Source organism: Solea senegalensis, linkage group LG12 (assembly GCF_019176455.1).
Source record: "Solea senegalensis isolate Sse05_10M linkage group LG12, IFAPA_SoseM_1, whole genome shotgun sequence".
NCBI classification, from domain to species: Eukaryota; Metazoa; Chordata; class Actinopteri; order Pleuronectiformes; family Soleidae; genus Solea; species Solea senegalensis.
Genome location: NC_058032.1, coordinates 7240071 through 7261369, shown reverse-complemented (window position 1 = coordinate 7261369; position 21299 = coordinate 7240071). Strand labels below are relative to the sequence as shown.

The 21299-nt window shown below is 42.7% G+C and overlaps 1 protein-coding gene across 2 annotated transcripts in view; it reads right to left on the bottom strand.

The window, feature by feature from the left end:
* Positions 1–2263: 2263 nt before the first annotated feature.
* Positions 2264–21299, bottom strand: part of atrx (ATRX chromatin remodeler) — a 30379-nt gene continuing 11343 nt past the window's right edge. For both annotated transcript variants that reach the window (XM_044039891.1, XM_044039892.1), the window contains exons 22-34: positions 20301–20431; positions 19967–20061; positions 19699–19838; positions 19026–19176; positions 18802–18902; positions 17516–17624; positions 17234–17411; positions 16269–16460; positions 9094–9243; positions 6895–7008; positions 5820–5915; positions 5202–5330; positions 2264–3925 (exon numbers count right to left, since the gene is read on the bottom strand). In XM_044039891.1, coding sequence (XP_043895826.1) covers positions 3701–3925; positions 5202–5330; positions 5820–5915; positions 6895–7008; positions 9094–9243; positions 16269–16460; positions 17234–17411; positions 17516–17624; positions 18802–18902; positions 19026–19176; positions 19699–19838; positions 19967–20061; positions 20301–20431 — 1811 coding nt within the window. In that variant the 3' untranslated portion in view covers positions 2264–3700. The remainder of the gene's footprint in view (positions 3926–5201; positions 5331–5819; positions 5916–6894; positions 7009–9093; positions 9244–16268; positions 16461–17233; positions 17412–17515; positions 17625–18801; positions 18903–19025; positions 19177–19698; positions 19839–19966; positions 20062–20300; positions 20432–21299) is intronic.

The following is a 21299-nucleotide window of genomic DNA, read 5'->3' as shown; positions in this document are numbered from 1 at the left end:
ATATCAGTGCTTCCCTGAAGAGTTTTTTTGGTTTTTTTTCACCTGATAATGAACAAATCTTTGTAAAAGAGCTGCTTTAGAGCTTACTCATGATTGTTAAAAATCATATAAAGTGTGATGTCATTAAATGCAATGGTTTCCTGGCATTTGAGAGAACATTGTGCCCTCAGTAACCCTTTATCAAGTCATGTGCACAAGCCTCAGTATCCACAGGGTCTTGTTCAGCCTGCGTCGACCATGCAAAATCAAGATTCTTTATGCAACTGGATCCTGACACCTAATTGGCTTTACACATCAGCATGGATTTGGGGCCAGTGATTGGTTGTTCATGGCAGGGGCCTCACAGACTCCACCGTCAAGACTGCACTGGGTCTCTTGAACGGACAGAAACAGCTGCTCGCTGCACAGACAACCAGCGGGGATGTGCTGCAAACGTGGAGTGGTGGTAATCTGGGGCTAAGAGGGGATGGGATCAACATTTCAACATCTGCAATAGTTGTAATGTTTCTCCACTGGCAGATATCTGTAAGCTGTGAGAGCAAGCTCCCCCGGGGGGGAGGGAATGGAAAAGTCAAAGACATGCAGGGGAAAACCCTGGCAGACGGAGAAATGAAAACAATACCGGGAGAGGGAAAAATAGATGAAAGATTGAAGGGTGAAGAGAGTGGGACAAAAGGCACTTAGTGCAGTGGGTGTGAAATAAGGGACAGTGCATCAGGGCAAATCAGTTGGCTGCTCACCAACAGTAGAGGAGTAAATCTAAATTTAGGAATTCATTTGATTTCTTGCCAAGCTGAGAAGCTACATTCTGTTCTTCCTATATCTGCATGGTAAACACGAGGCGGGAGCGACGAGACGTTAACTTAGCCTAAACACGGAAAACAGTAATGTGTACTTTCACGCAAGCACAGCCAGCTCAAGACTGGATGTGGCTCTAAACTGAATTTGATTAGATCCTGCTATAAAAACCACCACCACCACCACCAATGCCTTGTTTCCTCCAAGCAGTACGGTTTGGTAGTTGATGCAATTACATGCATTTCCATTATCAAACGTTGAGAACGGCACCAAAATTAACGATCCGTACCGTCCCAGTGTTTGGCACCCTTCCGTTGGGGTACCAAGCCCAGTGATCTGGCTTCTACACGATGGAGCTAGAAACAGTCCACTGACCGGTCAGCGGAGAATCGTCACTTATATGTGACAGTAGGGAAAAATGATGGCGTTCTTTCCTGCAGCCGCCTCTCAGACAAAGTTTGTCCTCTTCTTGTGATAAACAGCCACGTGCCAAGAAAGAATAACAAACGCTGGATGTCCTCCATGGTATCGTTCAGAGATGGGTTTTTTTCTCTGTACCTCACTACACCGTGTTGCCCCGGTATGACGTCATGCTGTTTACGTACCTGACGAGGCGATCAGTGTCTAGCCCACACACCTTGTGTTGAAAACAGCACAAGCCAGATCAGGGTTTAACTGTTCCAAACCACACAGTGAAGTGCACTGTAACACGTGGTGGTAAAGACTTAGGAGTTGATTGAACTAGTATCCATTTTCAAATTGTTAACATAATAGTGCAACCTTACCAATAACATAATGTAATATGTTACAAAATACTCTGCCGTGAAACATGTCAGGGAGACACTTACTACAATTATTATTCAGGACAAGTCTGGACAAACAACGATGTCCATCATTGACGTAGTCGTCCAGTTTGAAAAGTGATGCACGGCACCGGTGCGATCGACAGCTGGGATCTTCCAATAGGTCTGTGCTAGTGAAACCGCAAATGCTACTCTGAGATTAGCATTTGGTAATCGACGATATTTTGAGGTTTATCCACTTCCCTGTTTCTAATCTTGTGCTAAACTTATGCTTTTGTCAAACTCCAACAAGAAACGGTTTCTTAAATTGACCATTAAAGCACATTTTCCTGCACATATTTTAGAACTCCACACAATCTCTTTGTCAAATGATACAACTGAAAGGTTGAAACCTGACCAGGGAAATGTCTCACCCTCTATCATTTCCCTCTGAAATCTCCCTAAGATATTTTAAACTCCTTAATACCTCAATACCTACCTCTACAATCCACCATGAGCCGAGCTTCACACACGTAACGATACAGGTGTGCAATAAAATGTTTGCCCTAGAATATTAAAAAGAAATGACCAAATACCAACATTCCCCACTGCATAACCTCTCAGTCAGTGCAGAGGAATGCAGAGCATTTAAAAACAAATAACTCAAACACAGGAGGTGCTCATCCTTTTGGTCACTTTATTAAATGTTATATTAAATACTTATCAAGATAATAGCAGATCAGATTCATGGCAAATCAAGTTGGTGGGTTTGCTAAAATAAGAACATTCTTAGAGGAGGGCAAAAAAAAAAAAAGGGTTTCTTTACACTCATGAAATACACCTTGTGCAAACACAGGAGCCAACGAGAGACAACATGCGTCTCTTCATGAGAAATGTACAAACTCCTCATGTTGAACAGTTACACCAGTTTAAGCATTTAGAAGCAAGAATGTGCCAAAGTACAGGTAGTCTTGGTGCCAGTCTGGTGAGAGACGACAGCGTCCACTTTCTCTCACAAAAGCAGGGGGACACACACAAATCAGCCAAATATAAGAAGATTTCCAATCTTTACTTCCTCCTGTCAAATCCTACCTGAAAAACACATTTCTAACAGAGACAGGCGAGTAAAGGGAAACGTTTTGGGCCCTGTTAATATATGGCTGCGGTGGTCACGCTTTGTGAGAACCAGTCAGTCACCTAAGCTTGGGATCAACACAAGTGGAACATAAAACAGTGAAAAGGACGCAGTGCTATGCTAGACAACACATGACGATGGGAGTGAGGTTACGAAAAGGGTCATAGAAACCGACAGGCAGTTTTGAACAACACAAGCATTCCATTACCATGTTCAGTGACAGCTAATGTAAACACTTAAAAGCATAATAGAAAAAGGCTCTCAACAAATTTCAGAACTTTACAGAGCTTTTTTTTTTTTAGGAAACAAATGTAAGGCCAATACTCCATTTTTATTTTTATTTTATGTTTTTGTTGATTAATGTTTATTCAGTCTCCCAAGAAGAGCAGGACTTTGCAGCACCAACAGGTTTTGATCATACCAGTGGAGGAATCTACCGCTGCTAATAATCACGTAGATACAATATGGAGTCCTGTCACCGACGACACTGGTCCCACTCAGGTTTAGTTAAGCATTTAAAACAGTATAAAAAACTGAGTTTAACTTATAAGGAAACCCTCTAAAAGGGAAAACAATACAATGCTTTAAAGCATTGGGGGGTAAAACGTGTTTGTCTTTAAATACATGAAAAAAAAAACAAAAAAACTAAGATATAGAACTTGAATAACATTAAGGCGTTATATACATTTGTTTTTACTGTTGAACTCCCTAACTGATCTTTCACACAGTCATTTACATTATATTCCACCCTCTCTCAGTGAACTACAGAATAAAAGACTGAGAGACTAACCCACTCGAGGCCCCAGTGGACAGCAGCCTCGTCTCCAAACTACTCCACCCACTGCTTGTTGCAGCAGTTTGCTTAGCGCTCACAGCTGTCTTACAATGTGTTTGTTACTGGGCCACACTTAGAAATGGGCCACTGGGAGCTGTCTAGATAAGGAGGGAGGAGGTGAAGGGGGTGCAGAGGAAAAGTCTCGCTGACCTACAGGCCCTTGGAGGGCCCAGGATTTTTGCCCATGCCTTGGCGGGACCCCAGGCCATGGTACTGCTGGTACAGTCCAAGTAGGTCCACCTGGCTGAGCCCGCTGCCTCCCATCATGCCGTTCTGCAGGGCCAGCTGGTTCAGGTAGCTTGCCTGGTTTGCCATGGCCAGCTGCTGCTCCTGCACCTTCCTGTTGGTGATCAGCTTCTGCACGAACATCATCAGCTGGGCAGCAACAAACATGCACACAGTTTAAGTAACTACAAACAGCAGCAGCAACAGACTTTACATGATTAACCCTTCTGTGACCATCGTGTTGTCGCAGACGGGATTCTTCTCATTGCCGTAACTCCTAGACCGTTTGTGATATCAAGAAAATTCAAAAACTATGGACTGGCGATCGGTCCAGGTAGCCCGCCTTTCGCCCCTATGTCAGAGATTGGCGCAGCAGCCCGCGCGACCCTCGTGTGGAGGATAAAGCTGTAGAAGACGGATGGATGGATACCGGAAAGCAGAGAAATCGAGCTTTGCGCCCATATACTTCCACGCAACGACCGTCCAATCACAGACAAAGATTCACCAGCGTGTCACACGTTTGTGACGTCAGCTTCTCAGCACCATAATTCCTAAACGGTTGAATAACTGCCAGCTATTCAAAGTGAAAGTTTGAACATTTTTAGACAATTCTACAGCCACAAAATCAAAATAAATCCAGGTTGGCCTGATGATGGTGATGGTCATAAGAGGGTTAAAGCACATGTAAAGATATACATATGAACACATGGATTGTCAAAGTACAATTAATTAAATATTGACAGAAATATGAGATAAATTTGTATGTGCAGACGTGCAAACATATTGTGATATTTCATGGCAAGATACTTGAAAATTGCATATTATTGAAATACTGACAATATGACAGTGCTTAAGTGTTCAAGTCTCCGACTGCAGGAGGTTTTCAGCAATTTGACTCATTACTCCTCTACCCACTCCTCTCACTAGACAAAGAAAACTTCAGTTTGTGTTATTTTAACTATGTGAGTCTTTCTTAAAAATAGACCACTATACGGGGGATCATACAAGATTAGTTTGACACCCTTTTATTGGGGAACAAACGATAAAAACACACACATGCACAAAATAAATAACAACATATGCTACACATTTCTCTCAAACAAACCTGGTATTTTCCTTGTGGTAAAGAGCCACCATTATAACATGCTGTTTACTGTGTTGCTTTCTTGCTTTCTTCATGGAATCTATTGGAGGGCAACATTGTGTCGTGTCAGTGACACATCACGCTATTTATGTAGCTGAAGCAGCTATCCTCATCCAGCCCACACACCCCGCATTGGAAATGCAAGACAGACCAAAGTGGGCCGTTACAAACTACACTTGTGCCGCTCGGTGGAAACAAGGCTTTGGACACCACTACTAGTTTGGTAGTTAAAAATGGGGACAGTCTAAAGTTGTCCTCAAGTTATCAACCACTGTGGCTTACCGTCTGCTGGCTGGAGAGGACTTCTCTGTAGACCTGTTCCCTGCGCTTGATCTCCAGCTCCACGGTGGCCTGTCGTGACAGAGCCATCGCCTTGACCTGACTCTCAGTGAGTGCCGGGTTCTCCTTCCACTGTGGGGGACAGACAACAGCTCACACTGGTTCACATCAACCGCCAACACACAGTTAAAATCCTACTCTACATTAGTGATGCATTACTTTTGATTATTGCTCTTAAGATTGTGTATCTTATTTTAATGACGCGTTGCTGGGGACTATTCTTGTGGGGCTAATGCTAAGCTAATTATAACTAATGTTTGAATCAAGTGACACATTTACAGAGGTTACCAGGAGATCCACCTTCCTTGGTCACTCTGCCCCACCATTTGTCCTCCTTTTCCGATACAAGATGGGGACGCTGGACATTAATGTCATGCAGATTTTACACTCGAATTTAAATATTTAAACATGAAACAAATAAAGGGAATTTTGCATCTTTCAATGATTCACATCACCCTGCTCATGTTTCAGTTTTGACTCCTCACACATACAAAAGAATGATCATCAAGCCTCCATTAACTGATGATTGATGAGTTTTATTGCACTCGTCTTTATACTCACCAGTCTCGCGATGGTGTCCTCCACCGACTCCCGTGGTAAACACTTTAATGCGTTTGTTGCTTCAATTACTTTCTGTCGTCCCTGGTTTATGAGCTCCTGAGGACAAAGTATTTCAAGTGTTAAAAATGTAAAAAAAAGCAGATGAGCTTTTTTCTCAATTGTAACATAATGGAGATGAAGTGGTTTTAATGTTGTAGCTGGTCAGTACACAAGACTTTCGATAGGTTTGTATTTATAAACTGACTAACTCACTCTGCACCAAATATCTGACATGTTAGGGCTTTCACACCGGCACAGCTCTGGTTTACAAACCGAAAAAATTGCTTTGGAACCTAAAAAGTTGCCAGACTTTACGTCATCAGTGGTCAGTGTAGACCAAAGGAAGACAAAAGTACATGGCGGTGAAAATGGTGAAGGGAAACGAAGCATACTCAGTGATCTCTGGATACATTTTGAATAAAGAGAAGGAAAAAAGATCGCAGACCGTGTCACCACTGTTATGTTTACTTCTGCTCATGTTGTGTATTGAGTAACAGCTGCTGTTGATGACATAGGGCAGTGGAACTTCAGTTGAATTCAGTGAATACGTGCTGGAGCACCAAGCTTCTGAAGCCTACACGGGAACCATGCCAGCGTTTGCCAGTGTGAAAGCAATAAAAAAAAACAAAAAAACACCTTTGATTGCTCCATCATTCAATATCGTGTCCACTTAAACTCTATCATTATGTTTGACTACAAGCTTCAACAACTGTTGTTTGTATATGCCACAATTACAAGAACAGACGCCAACACACAGTAGCGTTACGCTCACTATGTTGTGATAAAACAAAACAAAACACAACACAAATCTCCTCTTGGACTTTGTGTCCTCAGAGTCAGATGTGCCGCAATGTATAAATAGCCGCTGCACCATAACAAACTGTTGGGTAGAGGAGTGTGGCAGACTGGGCTTGTTGGCTAGTAGACCGTTGTCACAATTAGCAGTGGGGTCTGAGGAATGTGGGGCGCCATGCCGTGAGGGAAGGAGAGGGCGGAGTGTGAGGCAGGAGAGGGGCATGTGGAGCTCATTACATACCTCCAGCTGCTGGTTGGACAGGGAGGCCAAAGCCGCCACGTTGTAGTTGAAGTAGCCGGAGGCGCCCGTGTCCATATTGGCATATGTCTGGTAGTTGGTCCTCATGGAAAGACCCTGACAGATAAGAGAGAGAAAGAGAGAACAGCAGGATTAGTACACATTCATTAGATTAGGCAGGTATTTAAAGCTACTCGAGGCATGATGTGATCATGGGAGAGACTGTGTCAGCGTGAACTAAAGATTCACTTTGGATGACAAACTCATCCACAAAGTGACTAGTCCTGCTCTTCACTTCATGTTCGGTCAAAAAAAAAAAAGCCCACAAGCATTGAACTTGTTCCACTCAAGAGCAGCTTGTCGTTTGATAACAGCCTGCTTCTCTTGTAGTAAAGTGTGTATGTGTGTTTAAGTAAGAGGGCGAGTGAGGGATGCAGAGTGATGTGATGTAAATAGTCCTGTCTCAGTAAAGGACAGCAGGATGCCAGTGTTTGTGTGTAATTGAGCCTCTGCTGCAGATGGTTTTCCCGTGCCTTGTAATCTTGTCATCCGGTATGTAGAGGTGCGTGTGTGTGTGTGTGTGTGTGTGTTGTGGGCCACTTTAGGCCTTTGGACCTGGTCAGAGGCAGGTGTTCAGGCCTAAACAGGCCAAAACCTCAAAACAAGCACAAAACCACAGCACACATAAATCCACCACCAAAACACACATTTCACTTTTGGGTTTCTCTTTTAGAAGCAACTCCTCTTAAACCTCAGCTGCATCTTCAGATGCTCTGCAGACAGACGATCAGATATGACTATTTTTCTTCTTCTTTTTTTGAAAATAAGCCTTGTTAAGCGTAGAGGGCTCCTTGTTATTATTTTTTTTTTTCTGAGTTACAAACCTGACATTTTAACACACAGCTTTTCCTGGCTCCCATTAGCCGACTCTTTAAGGTACGGTGCAACATTTACAAGGGTTTATGGGTTGTGAAGACATTAGCAGAGACCACATTTTGTTACAGTTTTTTTCTCAAACCCAGCTCAGAGAAGCGTGATGCATGATGTCCAACAGTAATGGCTGGGTCCTGCTCACAATTGAATTAATAAACGCGTGAACCAGCCCATACTGAAATTAACAGTTTTGGGTTAGGTTCTGTCGTGTTGGCCTGCTTTTTTTTATTCTATATGCTTGTGTGTATTAACAGTAACTCACACCGCACATGCCTATGATCTGGAAAACCAAGCAGTGACCATGTAACAGGGTATCACAGAAACGCAGTGAGCGTATATTAACCAGAAATAGACACCCTGGCTAGAACTTGGTTTGTTCCATCTCAGATCAAGCTGTGGCTGTAGCTCACAGTTAAGTTTAGAGGTGGAGCATTTCATGACTCTCTGTGGGGGAGTTCACATTTATCTCTTCACTTCGACACACCTTTGGGGACTGAAATGTGGCACCAATTGATAAAATATTGAAAAAACAAACAAACAAAAACTACCACCAGCCCCTCATGGATAAAATTGACTACTTCTCCATCTTTCGTATATGACTGCAGTGGTGTGAACGAAACTGAAATTCTCACATTCAACCCCATCTCCCCAGTTTTCTGAGAATGGGAACCCACTGTTCTCTTGAGAAGCAGAGGAGCTTGGAGGGAAAAGCCGCTTAAGGCACACAAAGGGCAGAGGAGGGAGTGTGTGTTGGAAAAATAATCATTAGAGTGAATTAGAATCTAGGATTACACAGGGGGAGCAAGGAGACCTGCTCCTGCTACTTTACAACCCTCAAGCACCCCCGCACACTTCTCCAAATAAACCCCACTTATTGTCCATTGCTTTGTTCCACAAGAAAGGGAAAGGAGGGTGAGGGATGAACAAGGGGCACGGAAAGAAAAGAGTTACACCGACAGACAGGAGTCCCTAAACCTTCACTGACCTATGTGCTTACAGTACGTTTGGACCGCAGATCGCCAACCTGATGGTGGGCCAAAATGGCCTTCACCAGAGTAGAGGGAGGTCCTGTCATCTGCTCACTCTGAGTGATGAAAGGATTATCCAGATACAACACTAACTCACACATCCTGACAAACAAATGTGGGGCCTTGCTAAGCACACCTTTGATGTGAATGAGTAGGAGAATGACGGACAGAGGGGTGTGGCGTTTTTGAAGTGGTGGACATGGCGGTTACAACACGTATGCCTGTGTGTCTCCTTTCTTACCTTTTTCTCGGCTTCATACTCGGCCCAGGCAGCCTTACGGTCCTCCTCGCTCAGGGCTTCCTCCTCCTTGTGGTCCAGCAGGGAGTCGTGTTCATGGTAACACACAATCTGGTCCTTATTGTTCTTCAGCATTTCAGCCAGGAAGAGATCCTACATCAAGGAAGATGTCAAAGAGATGAAAAGGGTCATGGTGGGTTTAAATTCATCACTGAAGGGGAGGGAGAGTTGGATCTGGGAGAGCTGATGAAGGCCACACGGCCTCCTGAGTTAAAAAAAAAAAAAGCTTTCAGACTTTTAGCACAAGTCCTGATTTTGGCATATAAAGATAGGAATCCGATTGCTTTTATCAACTGCCATTAATTAAGAAAAAACTAAACACACTCACGCACAGAGGTAGATCTACTTTGAATTAAAACATTGTGTCCCTATTGTGTCTTTTTCCTGTTCCCCTAGACCTTTCAAACATTCACAAAAATATTTTAGAAATCATTTGTTTGAAATTCAGCTTAAATTAAGAAAGAAAAAAGAAAAAGAAAAACCTAACTTGGATTAGCCTGTACAAGGATTCAAAGGAAATGTAAAAAATAAAAAAATAAAAAATAACATACAGAAATAAATAAATTAAGGATTTTGGGGGGTCTGGTTTCCATGACTACAATGTTATTGAAAACAATACCTGAGTAAAATTAAGATTGCTGGGCCAGGCTCCACTCACACAAACATGGTTTGAATTACTCTGTGCGGCATGTTTGCTTTTCTTTGTCTTAAACTTAGCTTTACATTAAATTGGAACTTCGCATTCTGGAAAAGAAACGTCATACAGACGTTGCATCACTAACATGCACATGGCCCGATTCAAAGAGGGCGGGCTTCATCATTCTAAATGGCGACAATGAGTGTTAAGTTGTAAACAAAATTTATCATAGATGTCATTGGTATTAGAGAGGAAAAAACACACAACAGAAACAACACACAATGAAATTAGGCAGTGATTGCAAACCTGCATCGAATAAACTGAAAATAAACACCAGGCCAGACGGAGTGAAACTAGATCCTGGGGTGAGCAGCAACAAAACTACACATGAACCTATTTTTAGGCTCTCCGCACACCGGAGAGCGACAACTAAGGTAGCTGAGACAGGTAGATGCCCAAGAGCCTCTCACACATATACTCATCAAACTTCACGAACTTGGGATCTGGATCTGATTTGCTCCTCATTGACACATGTTTATGTTTCGCAGCCATCGCACTCAATCAGGACAAAACCAGGCCACCCCTTACCACCAGACATTTCAGAGCCGAGGCACAGCCAGCGATTCAGCTGCTCCTTTGCTCTCTAATTAGGACATAAAAGCATGAGCGAGCCTGTTGAACTTACTCGGATAAAAGGCATCCATCATGGTTTGTTCTGCCAAAGTAGGTGAGCACAAGGTCAAAGAAAGTCCACGGTAGATGCCAGCACAGGCAGTTATGTTATTCAGTCACTGGTATAGACACAACAAGCACGGGATGACAAAGCTCGAATCAGACTCTGTGGTGACAGTAAGGATTATCCAGTGGCCAATTAGATTCATCTGGGCAAGTTGATCTTTCATGACAACCTACAAATTTCCATCGCTCTACTTAGTGACTGCTCTGGCATCTTGTCTGACGAAGGAGATTTATGGCAGCTACTTCTAACCATGGTGCAAAAACAAATGGCATATTTTGCATTGTGGAAACATGAATTTCTGCAGTTTGAAAAGGGGACGAGTTTGTTCCTTTCATACTCTCCACAGTGTGCACCAGGGCTGCTACTATAAGTCAGGTTAGTGTTAGGGTTAACCCTAATCCATAATGGCCTATTCAATTACAAAAAAACATCAATGTGGAATTTTAGTGTTGAAAGATTTTCTCACCCAATTACCAGGTCTCCTTTAAATGGACCGGCTCAATGAAGCTCTGTGAAAATGTCACAGTCTTCACTATTTTGTAGCCTTTTCTTCAAACTCAATGGTGAGTGAAGGACTTCAAAAAGTTGCTAATAAAATTAAACTTAAGATTGAGCACTGTCCCAGGTGAGCTCCACAAAAACATAGTAAGCTATGCCAACAGCCGGAAGATGAATGTGCGTCACGTGTTGCTGCCAAACATAAAGCAGGCAAGGTGTTCAGCCCGGTCTTGCATTCTCACTAATGCTGACCAGATTAGACCCGATAAAAACCTGTTTGCATCGCAGTCATTTGACCCAACAGTGAATGACGTTTAAATATGTTCCCACAGCAATGGTGCAGGGGTGGTCCGGTCCATCTCCAATCCTGCTGCACTCAGTGTGTATGTGTGTGTGTCGAGCCAGCACTAATGATGGAAGGTAACTTGACCTGGCCTATTGTCATTGTTATAGAGTTGCATGGTAAAGCCCATCACTTAAGTGCAAGGGGGAAAAAGGAAGCAAGTAATGCTGGGTGGGCATATGTGCAGATAGGGGTAAATGATCCCACTCAAGTCAATTTGTGTTCCCCCTGAGAAGGAGTATGTCAACAATTCCTGAAAGTGTGAAATTTAGAAAATGATTCTTGCATTTTGCTGCACAGTATGTACTGTATGTTCAGATGTAACATACAGTTCTGATATGAAGAAGCACAGCCACAGCAGACTGTAGTACCAGGCAAGAAAAAGGGTAAGGAGGAGGTAAAAAAATATTTTATTATACAATATAAGCAAACAAGGCATTAAACATGAATGACTTGTATGACTATTAAGTCCTTTCCCTTTTACTTCTTAGGCTCTTTTGAGGTTTAATTCCTGTACATATAATGCATGAATTATGAAAATGGCTAAACCGCCACAAGTCCATAAAAGATGTAAAGCACTTTTAAAACTAGGCACCTTACATCACAAAGATGAAAACTTGGGAGCCTACATAAGCAGACCTCATATAGACTTTACAACTTGGCAAAGGCACCCACATGTACTTTACCAGTAGAGTTTAAGTGACGCTGAACTGTAAAGGGTCTGATGCAATTAAACGCCCACCTGCATTAATAGCTGCGCGTTACATGAAGGCAAGATTTTTGGCCGAGTTTTCATATACTTTCTCGAGCACACCATGCAACCACGTTAACTCAATTTCCTGCACCTAACTGGCCACTTACTGTGTTAAGAATGCTTTAACCGTGCCTCTACAGTGACTGTTTTATTCCTGCCATTGCCACAACAATAAACCCTCAAAAGAATAAACCACACAGGAGGCATTAAATGTGCAAGAGAGGAGATGAGAGGCAGTCAGGTTTCGGAAAAATACGGTGGGAAAATAGACCCTCACTTTTGTGTCTGTGGTACAGAGGGACATGGGTACAAGCCGTCCAGAAATTCTCACAGTATTAAAGGTTGCCGTGTCTTTTTGAAACTGCTTGAATGCACAGGTACATTAACCACAGCAACAGAGGGGCCAAAACAGGAGAAATGAGAGTGGTTGACATATTTGTAATATCTAAACATAGCATGACAAAACTCCCTCTCCTCCAGCTGCAGACAAATGATACACAAAACCCTACTGGCCCACTCTAAACAGCTCCCTGCAGGAAATATGGGTTTAGTAGCTGGACATCAGTAAGCTTCTCTTGCCCTCAGGACTACGCTGTTTTTATACGCTTCAGGACCTTTGTACAAGTCAGAGGTTTCATCCAGATGCCAGCCAGTTACAGACAAAATTGAACATATCACAAATGGCTTAACTAAGACTTTGTTTGGACCTGGACAGACAGGTCAGGAGGAATTCAGAAGCAGTCAATGGAGTAACATCACTGGGAGGTAAGAAGTCAAAAATGGGAACTGGTTTCTGAATTACTTTTAAGAGAGAAAATAAAATCAGACTGTGTACTAAACAGCTGTTCTCCAAAGGGCAGTGACTCATAGTATGGGGTACGGGGGGTTGTGGTGTTGAGGGATATGTAATATTCAACTTTTATTATTATTTTTTTTTTTTTATACTTAATTTGCACTCGTCAAAAAAGTAAACAGGAAAAAAAAATTATGAACAAGACAATATACATAGGAATGCAATACCTAGTAAAAAGTGACAAGACAATTGATGAAACTCTGTAAATAAATAAGCAATTAAGAATACGCTGAAACAAACTGCCCTGAGGATGGAAAAAAAGAAGCAGGCTGTCAGTTGTTTTAGATCTTATTGCAGGTGTGCAATTTAAAAAAATTTATTTCAGTGAAAACAGTGCGTTCAACACAAGCCTATTCATTTTATCATGTTTGGTAAGTGTCGTATTAAAAGTGGGTAAAATGGGGATAATAAGCGGTAGAAAACCATGAATGACCTTATAAATAAATAAATAAATAAATACATAAAACAAAGTCTTTATGAAACCTTACAATAAAAGAGGGCTATATATGCCTTATAATTCACAGTGAAGAGTAGGCTACAATAATTATCACAGGTAATAAATCTGAGTGCAGACTCAGGAGTAACAGACATTATCCAAGGGTTTTAGTGTTAATGCAAGGTGAGCAAACAGCATCAGCATTAGCCCCCTACACCACAGATTAATAAACGATTTATTGTTTCAGCTCTAATCTGTACAGTGAAAAAATGACAGCCATACTAAAAAATTTCAAATTATACAGAGATGAGTGGTATACCGAGAGAGTCAGTAATCCCAACAGACTAAAAACTGCAAATGAGGCCCAGCGCTCAAAGTCTTGCTGTTCAGTCATTAACGCTCCTCTCTCCACCTGTAACTTAACAAGCTCAGGCAGGTTTCTGAAAGCTGGCAAAAGGCATTCTGGGAAGTGTAAGAAACCACTTACTTAGTATGGGGAGTAGGCAGAGAGTGGGTACACCACAACAACTTGTGTCACAAAATAAGTCATGGATTCCGCTGATCATCCCTGACCAGTATACTCTACTAACTGGTATACACTATTCAAGAGGTCATTTTCCTTTAAGGTCAAAGACACTTCCTAACCCTAATGAGACAAACATGGTGTCTCGTCTGCTCGTGTCTATGCAGAGGTTTGAGTGCACTACCTTTCAGTTTACCTGACGGAGCCTAATGAACACTGTAGCCGTCACCTGCTGAGAGCACATACAGTGAGGTACGTCTATCGTCCACCAATATGACTGACAGTGTATACTGCTTAGTTGTACAAAAACTGTCTCAAACTAAGCATTTTTCTATTGCGTGTAGATGGCCACAGACAAAAAAATGGAACTGGAAGATATAAATGTGATGAACAGAATATATTTAAAAGTGGGTGAGAAGTCGAAATCTCACGTCTGGGACATGGACCTTCTTTGTCATTAGGGGGAAGTACGCCCGCTTCTTTTGTCTCCAATTAGTTTCTCTGAAGAGCACAGAGACATCTTTAAAAAGAGGGGGTTTAAATAATGACCCTTCATCACGCACGGGAGGGCCAGAGGGAGAAAAAGAAAAACATCTTTACTGAGCTCGCTTTGAACATTAAGAGTCAGTGTGTCGAGTCCAGGCAACAGATGGTTGTGAAGATGGCTGAGAAAAGCTGGAGTGGGGTAATGGTGAACAGGGGGAAGCGAGTGGGGACATCAGAGGGACAAGTTGGACGGGGAGTGGATACCAAAGGTAAGCTACAAGGTGAGCAAGGTGCAGTCATGACTGTGGTAGGATATAAGCAGCTACAGGACATAAAGAGTGGCTTAACACGAGAGGAGGGCGGTGGCAAGACAACAGCGTTTCACTCTACTCCACAGACCAGAAGGATTGTGCTTCCTAACTTTAACCACTGCCTCTGTGTCCCTTGTGACTGTTTTCACAGCAATGTACCCTCTCCTGCTGAGAAAAAAACACTTCCCAGTGCAAAACCTAAATCAGTCTCTCCTTCTGTGCAGCAGAGCAATGTTGGCTCCAAGTGATGGAGGGTGTCTGACTCATCTTCACATCATTCCAGACAGCAAATTCCTTCCGTAATACTGCAGCCCTGCTGCCACATCATAGTAAACCCCCTGGCCAAAACAGGTTGGCTTGTTAAAGAGCTTGTCAGTCTCTCCATCTTTAATACCGTGTCACATAAATGTCACTGGGCTCATTAAAGATCATACACATCTAACAGGCCATAGCTTAATGAACACATCTTTCCTCTCCTTCAAATCTCCAACAGTGCTCTGGTGCACTCTAAGAGGGCGACTCCTGCTTTAGAAGAATATGGAAGGTGAGAGCAATGATATCAGCTGATCGCTGAGTGGTTTCGCAAAGTGCTCCTACCTGTTAACGCTCATAAAGGGAATAACAATAAAGAACTTATGACATCGTTAATGAGTAACAGATTTCTCCATTAAGGTGCACTCAACAACCTTTTGAATGTCCAGTGGAAGAGAAACTGTGTTGGATATACAGTGTTTCATTTATCCATTCTGTTTACAGATTTCTGCATAGTAACCCAGGTCAGACCAAAACAACGAGGTAAAACCACTTAAGTGGATCCGTATAAACCTCAAAGCTGCAAAAAGTGAAGGAGGAGGAAAGGATGGAAGTTATTCAGAGATCAGCAAAAAAAGTAAAAGATAGCAAGGAATTAATGAAACCCCAAAAAAGAGTGCCGGTTTATAACAGGGCAGCAGCAATGTTGCAATAAGAAGACTATTTAGTAAATAGCAGTAAACAGATTCATCAGTGCAGCTGTGCGGGGTTGGATGGGCCATGTAAGGGATGTGTGTTCTTATTAAACCCCAGGGGGCCAAAATAGTGACACTGCACCTGCACATTGGAGAGACGAGGCAAGCAAAGGACTATGGGAAAAAAACAGAACGATACCAAAAAGGCCAAGCAGGACACAAGCTGGCACCGTGTCTAAATAACAGTTTATCACTCAAGTGCTAAACTTCAAAAGAAAGAACATACTACTTGGTGCAAGTTTGGAAAAACAAGCTTGGCATTTAAAAAGACATTCTGTGCCGTTTTTGTTGAAGGCTAAAAGAGTATTTTACTACTGTTAATAGGTTACAGCTTGCTTTTCTGCATTTCCTTTGGGGATCAGCCTAAAAAAAACAACAACTATGAAATCTGAGGTAGTTGTTGGTCAAAGACCAATTACACATCTGATTTGTGCTAAATCTAATTACAAAAAAACATATTTGTCAAGCATGAAAAGACATTTGTTCAGTGTGAATAAAAAACAAAAAATGAATAAACCTGTGCATGTTTACCTTAGGGAGCACAGGCGTGGCTTTTTTGCTCTTCTTGTCTGAGGGATCATCGAGCATGTCTGGCTCGAAGTTGTAGAGCTCGGTCAGCTCGTTCATCGTGAAGTGCCTCTCAATCTGCTGCTGGTCCACCACCCGGAATGACAGAGACTGCTTGGTTACCTGCCGCTCATAAATCTTCTCCTCCATTGTACCCTAAAAGAAGACAAGGCAGTGAGCATGAATGTCAAAGACTCGGTTGGTTATTGTTTGAATTGACAGAAAATGTAGTGGCAGAAATGACATATTATGCGTTTAAGCCTGACAGAAATATTCATTTGATTTACATCGTGTATATTGATATTGAATGATATTTTTAAAAAATTGTCGTGATCCCTTAGCCTGTGACTTCTTTTGTTTCCAGTTTGTTCAAGTTTGACAATGGAATATAGCAAAAAGGCCCCTAGTGTGGCAAACTGAGATTACATTACTAATGACACCATGTAGCCCATTTTCAGAAACAAAAATATTAAAAAATGGAATGAGTCTTCATGGCAGAAACCAAATTACCCTAGACAAGTCTCACAAGATTTCTGTGCTTAAAAAAAAAGAAAATGAAACACGTCTAGAGACTCATGACACTGCCCAACCAGTTGCGGTGGAGCCTGCTAGAACCTTTCTCAGATTGCTACTAGACCAAATTTATTAATATGGACGTTGGCGTAGTGTACAATTAAATGTCACGCTAGCTTGTATTCGACCTGTTTTTCCAGGACTTCTGCGGTGAGAATCCAGGGAATTGGAGGTCAAAACCCCTCTCTGATGCTTGTCTGACTCAGTGGAGCTCTAGGCTGGTTTCTGAGTACTGTATGTACATTTTAAGGACCTGCATTATTGGGGTGTGTTTGTTGTGAATGCATCACATTTAAATTAGATTTGCCTATCAATAAGCATATCCATGAATAAAAAAAAAAAACTGTGAAACTCACCTGGGCAAGGAACCTATAGACAAACACAGGCCTGATCTGGCCAAAGCGGTAGACTCTGAAGATGCTCTGGATGTCGTAAGAAGGGTTCCAGGAGGCATCAAAGATGATGACCCTGTTGGCTGCCACAAGGTTGATGCCAAGTGAGCCAGCTCGTGTAGAGATGAGAAACAAACGACCTCTGGCAAAGGAGAAGGAGACAAGTGGGAATGTTATTAAGGACTGCATTGTTTCCATCAGTCTAGGTTTTTTGTTGTGCTGTTAACTATAATTGGGCATTTTTACCTTACGTTACTGGTGTCATTAAACTCTTCAGCCCACTTTTTTCTGGTAGTGGCATTAGTGGATCCATCCAGACGATAGTAGTCAATGTTCCTGAACCACTTGCCTTCACCTTGAGAGATACATTACAGTTACACAAGTGTTGACGACTTAACCACCTCCATTTCTGCACCGCAAACCTTCAAAACAACACATGTCACCATCAACAAGGCCTTTCCCTTGTCAAAAAGACTTAGTTTGGGTTTTAACAGACATCAGATAGATGACTGTGTTGGTTAGAGGCCAGCCGTGTTTAGCCTTCAAAATGGCTGCCCCCCCACCAGCCTTCATAACAAACATTTCGGTATGTTTCCAATTACGGCACTGTGATCTTTTCATTACAAATTACAAACCCTTGAGCAAACATTTTTTTGTAGAATAAAAAGTCAAGGTCTAATCATTTTCAAAATGAAAGTAAAAACAGCTGCTGAAGTTTAACTAGGAACATGACCTGACACCAGCGGCAGTGTGTATGCGTGCGTCTATGTGTGTTCAGTGGTAATAAGCAAAGCAACGATTACAAGGATGCATGTTGTATGTGGGCAGTCTTATGGGCGTAAAGACATGCATTTCCATGCGAGAATACTTCAACCTTTTCCAAAGCAATGTTAAAGTTTCTGAATAAAGTTGAACCAGAAAAATTAACATTGGGCTCCTCCAAGTCCATAAGAACCCTGCTTATGCAAACAATGAATAGTTGCACATCATGAAATCAAGCGCAGCCTTACAAATACGAATATGCAGAGGAATGCGATTGTAGGCAAATATAAGACGATTCAGTGGAAGTCATACGCTGCACACAATGAAATCCTCTTGATTTAAACAGGCCACGTTAGAACTGAAGGTGGAAACTGAAAATTAACAGTATCTGTCATGGCAGACTTCAAAGAAAAAGGTGCTATGGTTGCTAAAGTGATGGTGACATGAAGTCCACCATTGCTGGTGGACATGAACTCTGACTCTGATGAACTCTGACAAAAACACCAGCAATGAGGAGCTGTGTTCCGAGTTTCATTGGCTACCACTTCTGCTAAAATATTTGCCTAACATGATCTGATCGGCCGGCACTCATGCTCGGATTGGAAAGTTAAACATGTTGTAATCTTCTGTCACATTCGATGCAAGAAAAGCAAAGAGGCCCTGAATCTATAATGCAATTCAGCAACACGCAACGCCCCCCCACCATTCAAAGGGAATGAGCATAATTCCAGTTCTTTCACCATGTACCTGTGAGTGTGGCGTAAACATACCTTTGTAAGGTGATATTTTGTCCTCATCTTTCGCTCTGCATGCCAATTCAAGGAAATCCTCGATTAGGTCCAGAGAGATTAGAGATTGACTGAACACCAACCTGAGAAGACAAGGACAGATGTTAAGACCAGTATCCCTTCACTACATGTCACCCTGATTAACCTCAGCACATTGTAGTCACACTGAGAATCAAGTGCACAACATTTGAAATATAGACACTTACACTTTCTCCTCCACCTCCTCTGCCATCCGCATGATCTCAAAGAGGAGCGATATCTTTCCAGAGTGCTCCAGAATCTCGGCGTCAGCGTCGGTGACAAAATCTCTGTGCCAGTCAGCACAGGGGCTCCCTGGTGCTGAGCTAGTGGTCCGTGCTGTTTGTGACGTGCAAGGTTAGAGATTTATCTTCATGGAGCAAGTGAACTCTCACAACAACAAAGACAACATTTCAGTACAGAGTTCCACTGCTGCATGTTGTTCCTCTACCCCGCAAACCCATCTCAATCCACTGAGATATAGCATATATCAGCATGTATGACGACTGGAGCCAGAGACCAAACCCTACCACTGCCGACCACAATTACTGGAGCTGTTAATACTTTTCAGCAAACTGGGTCCCTCCTTCACACAGAAAAATACTTAATCAAAAAGACTTAAACATTATGCTGTGTTTATTGTTGTCATTCAAAAGTCCTTCGAGTCCCAATATGGAGGCTTTCAGGTTCAATCAATTCTAAGTGGACATTTTTCAGGAAATCCACAGACAAAAGTCGAGGTTCTGGCTTCTGCAAAGTTACTTTACTCAATGTGTGGAAATAAATGGTGAGTGGCATCACTTGTATTTTAAGGGAATGCCCCAGACATAACGCTCAATGTGGTAATTACGCAAGACTTACGTTCTTCGACCGGCTCTGGTCTGGACCTGCTCTCTCCGTTTTTGCCCCGAGAGCTGGTGTTCCACTCCTTGATGACCTCCACCTCATCGCTGTCAGAGTCATCAGATCCCTTCTTTTTTCCCTTCTTCTGCTTCTTTTTCCTAACGGGGTGGAGGAACAGTGGAAGAGCCAGGGTCATCAAGAGTAACAGATGCAATAGAGAAGGGCAACTAAATGAGGTCATCTCTACTTATAACGTGCAAAAAGAAAGAGGTGTATCTGACTTTACCTTTTAGACTTCTCGTCCTCCGAGGTCATGCTCATTGAGGATTCTTCTGTTTCTGAGGCGATGAACTCGTCCATACTGTCCTCGTCAAAGAATCCCTGTGAGAGAGAGCACATGTGTGAGGCTCAACTGTGCAGTGACACAGGTCAGGCAAACAGTTAAATTGTGGACTGCAGAAATTGTGCACAACAAGGAAAAAAGTGTGTTGCTCTCCCCTGAGGCATGGCCTGTCAGCACTACCTTTCTATTGCTTCCCCACAGTGTGTGTTATTTGTTTGTATTCCCAGTATTTGAGTTAGTGTTTAGTGTGGTTTCGTCTTGTCTTACGTGGCCCTACCCTGTTTTCTTTACTGATGTAGTCCAGCTGAAGGCACCAGGGATGGGTCCAGATTCTGCTGAGCATCTGGAAATCCTGGAAGAGTTTGGTCCCTGCACGGCCCCGGCCTCCCTCCAAAGCATTCCCCACACCTGCACACAAGGGAAAGAGTTTGGGGAGGAAGATGGATGTGTGTTTGATTTATGTACTTGAAAGCATGCCCTAAAATCTCGTTATGCATGCTGACGAGTGTGGAAATCGTAGTACAAGACTCAAACCTTGATCTCTACACAATATAGACAAATTGCAGTAAAGTTGTTCTCAAGACAAATCAAACCAAGCAACAAGTGTCAGTCTTTTGATTGACAGAAACACCAAGTCTAGAATGTGTGTCCTGTGATGAGGTCAATCACATCATGATTTACAGTGACAGCTGCTGAAATGTTGATATTTTACCTGTGATGCACTTAATGGAGGCCAATAGTTATGGTGGCTTTAACAGAAGCGGAGGAGAGGGGTGGGGAGCTTGTGTGGCGATTCCCACCCTGCAGAGTGACTGGTTGTCTTGGGTCCAAAGATATAGTTGTGGAGGTCCAGAGCCTCAGACACAACATCAGCACTGTGCCCCGTGGACAACCCAGCCTAATGAGCCACAGCACATACCACCAACCCCCATCACTCCTCCTCTTCTTACATACCGGCTTTCCTGTTCTTTGTTTTCGCTTTTGGTGTAAAACCTCTGGCCCCTTCTGCTTCGCAATGTCTTTCCCCTTCCTTTATGCCCCCACACCCACCCTCCACCCTCTGTTCCCTCTCTCCCAGAGCTCTTCATTAGGGAGACGTGGGAAACTAGGCTTAAACCCTGCCTGCGGCACTCTGCCAGCTGCCACTCTTAGACACACACACACACACACTGTGGGCCACATTCAGAGAGCAAAGTCCACCAAACGACTTAACAATACGGCATGAATACGTGAGACCAGAGGCCTTCCATTTATCCAAAAACCTTGTCTGGACAAA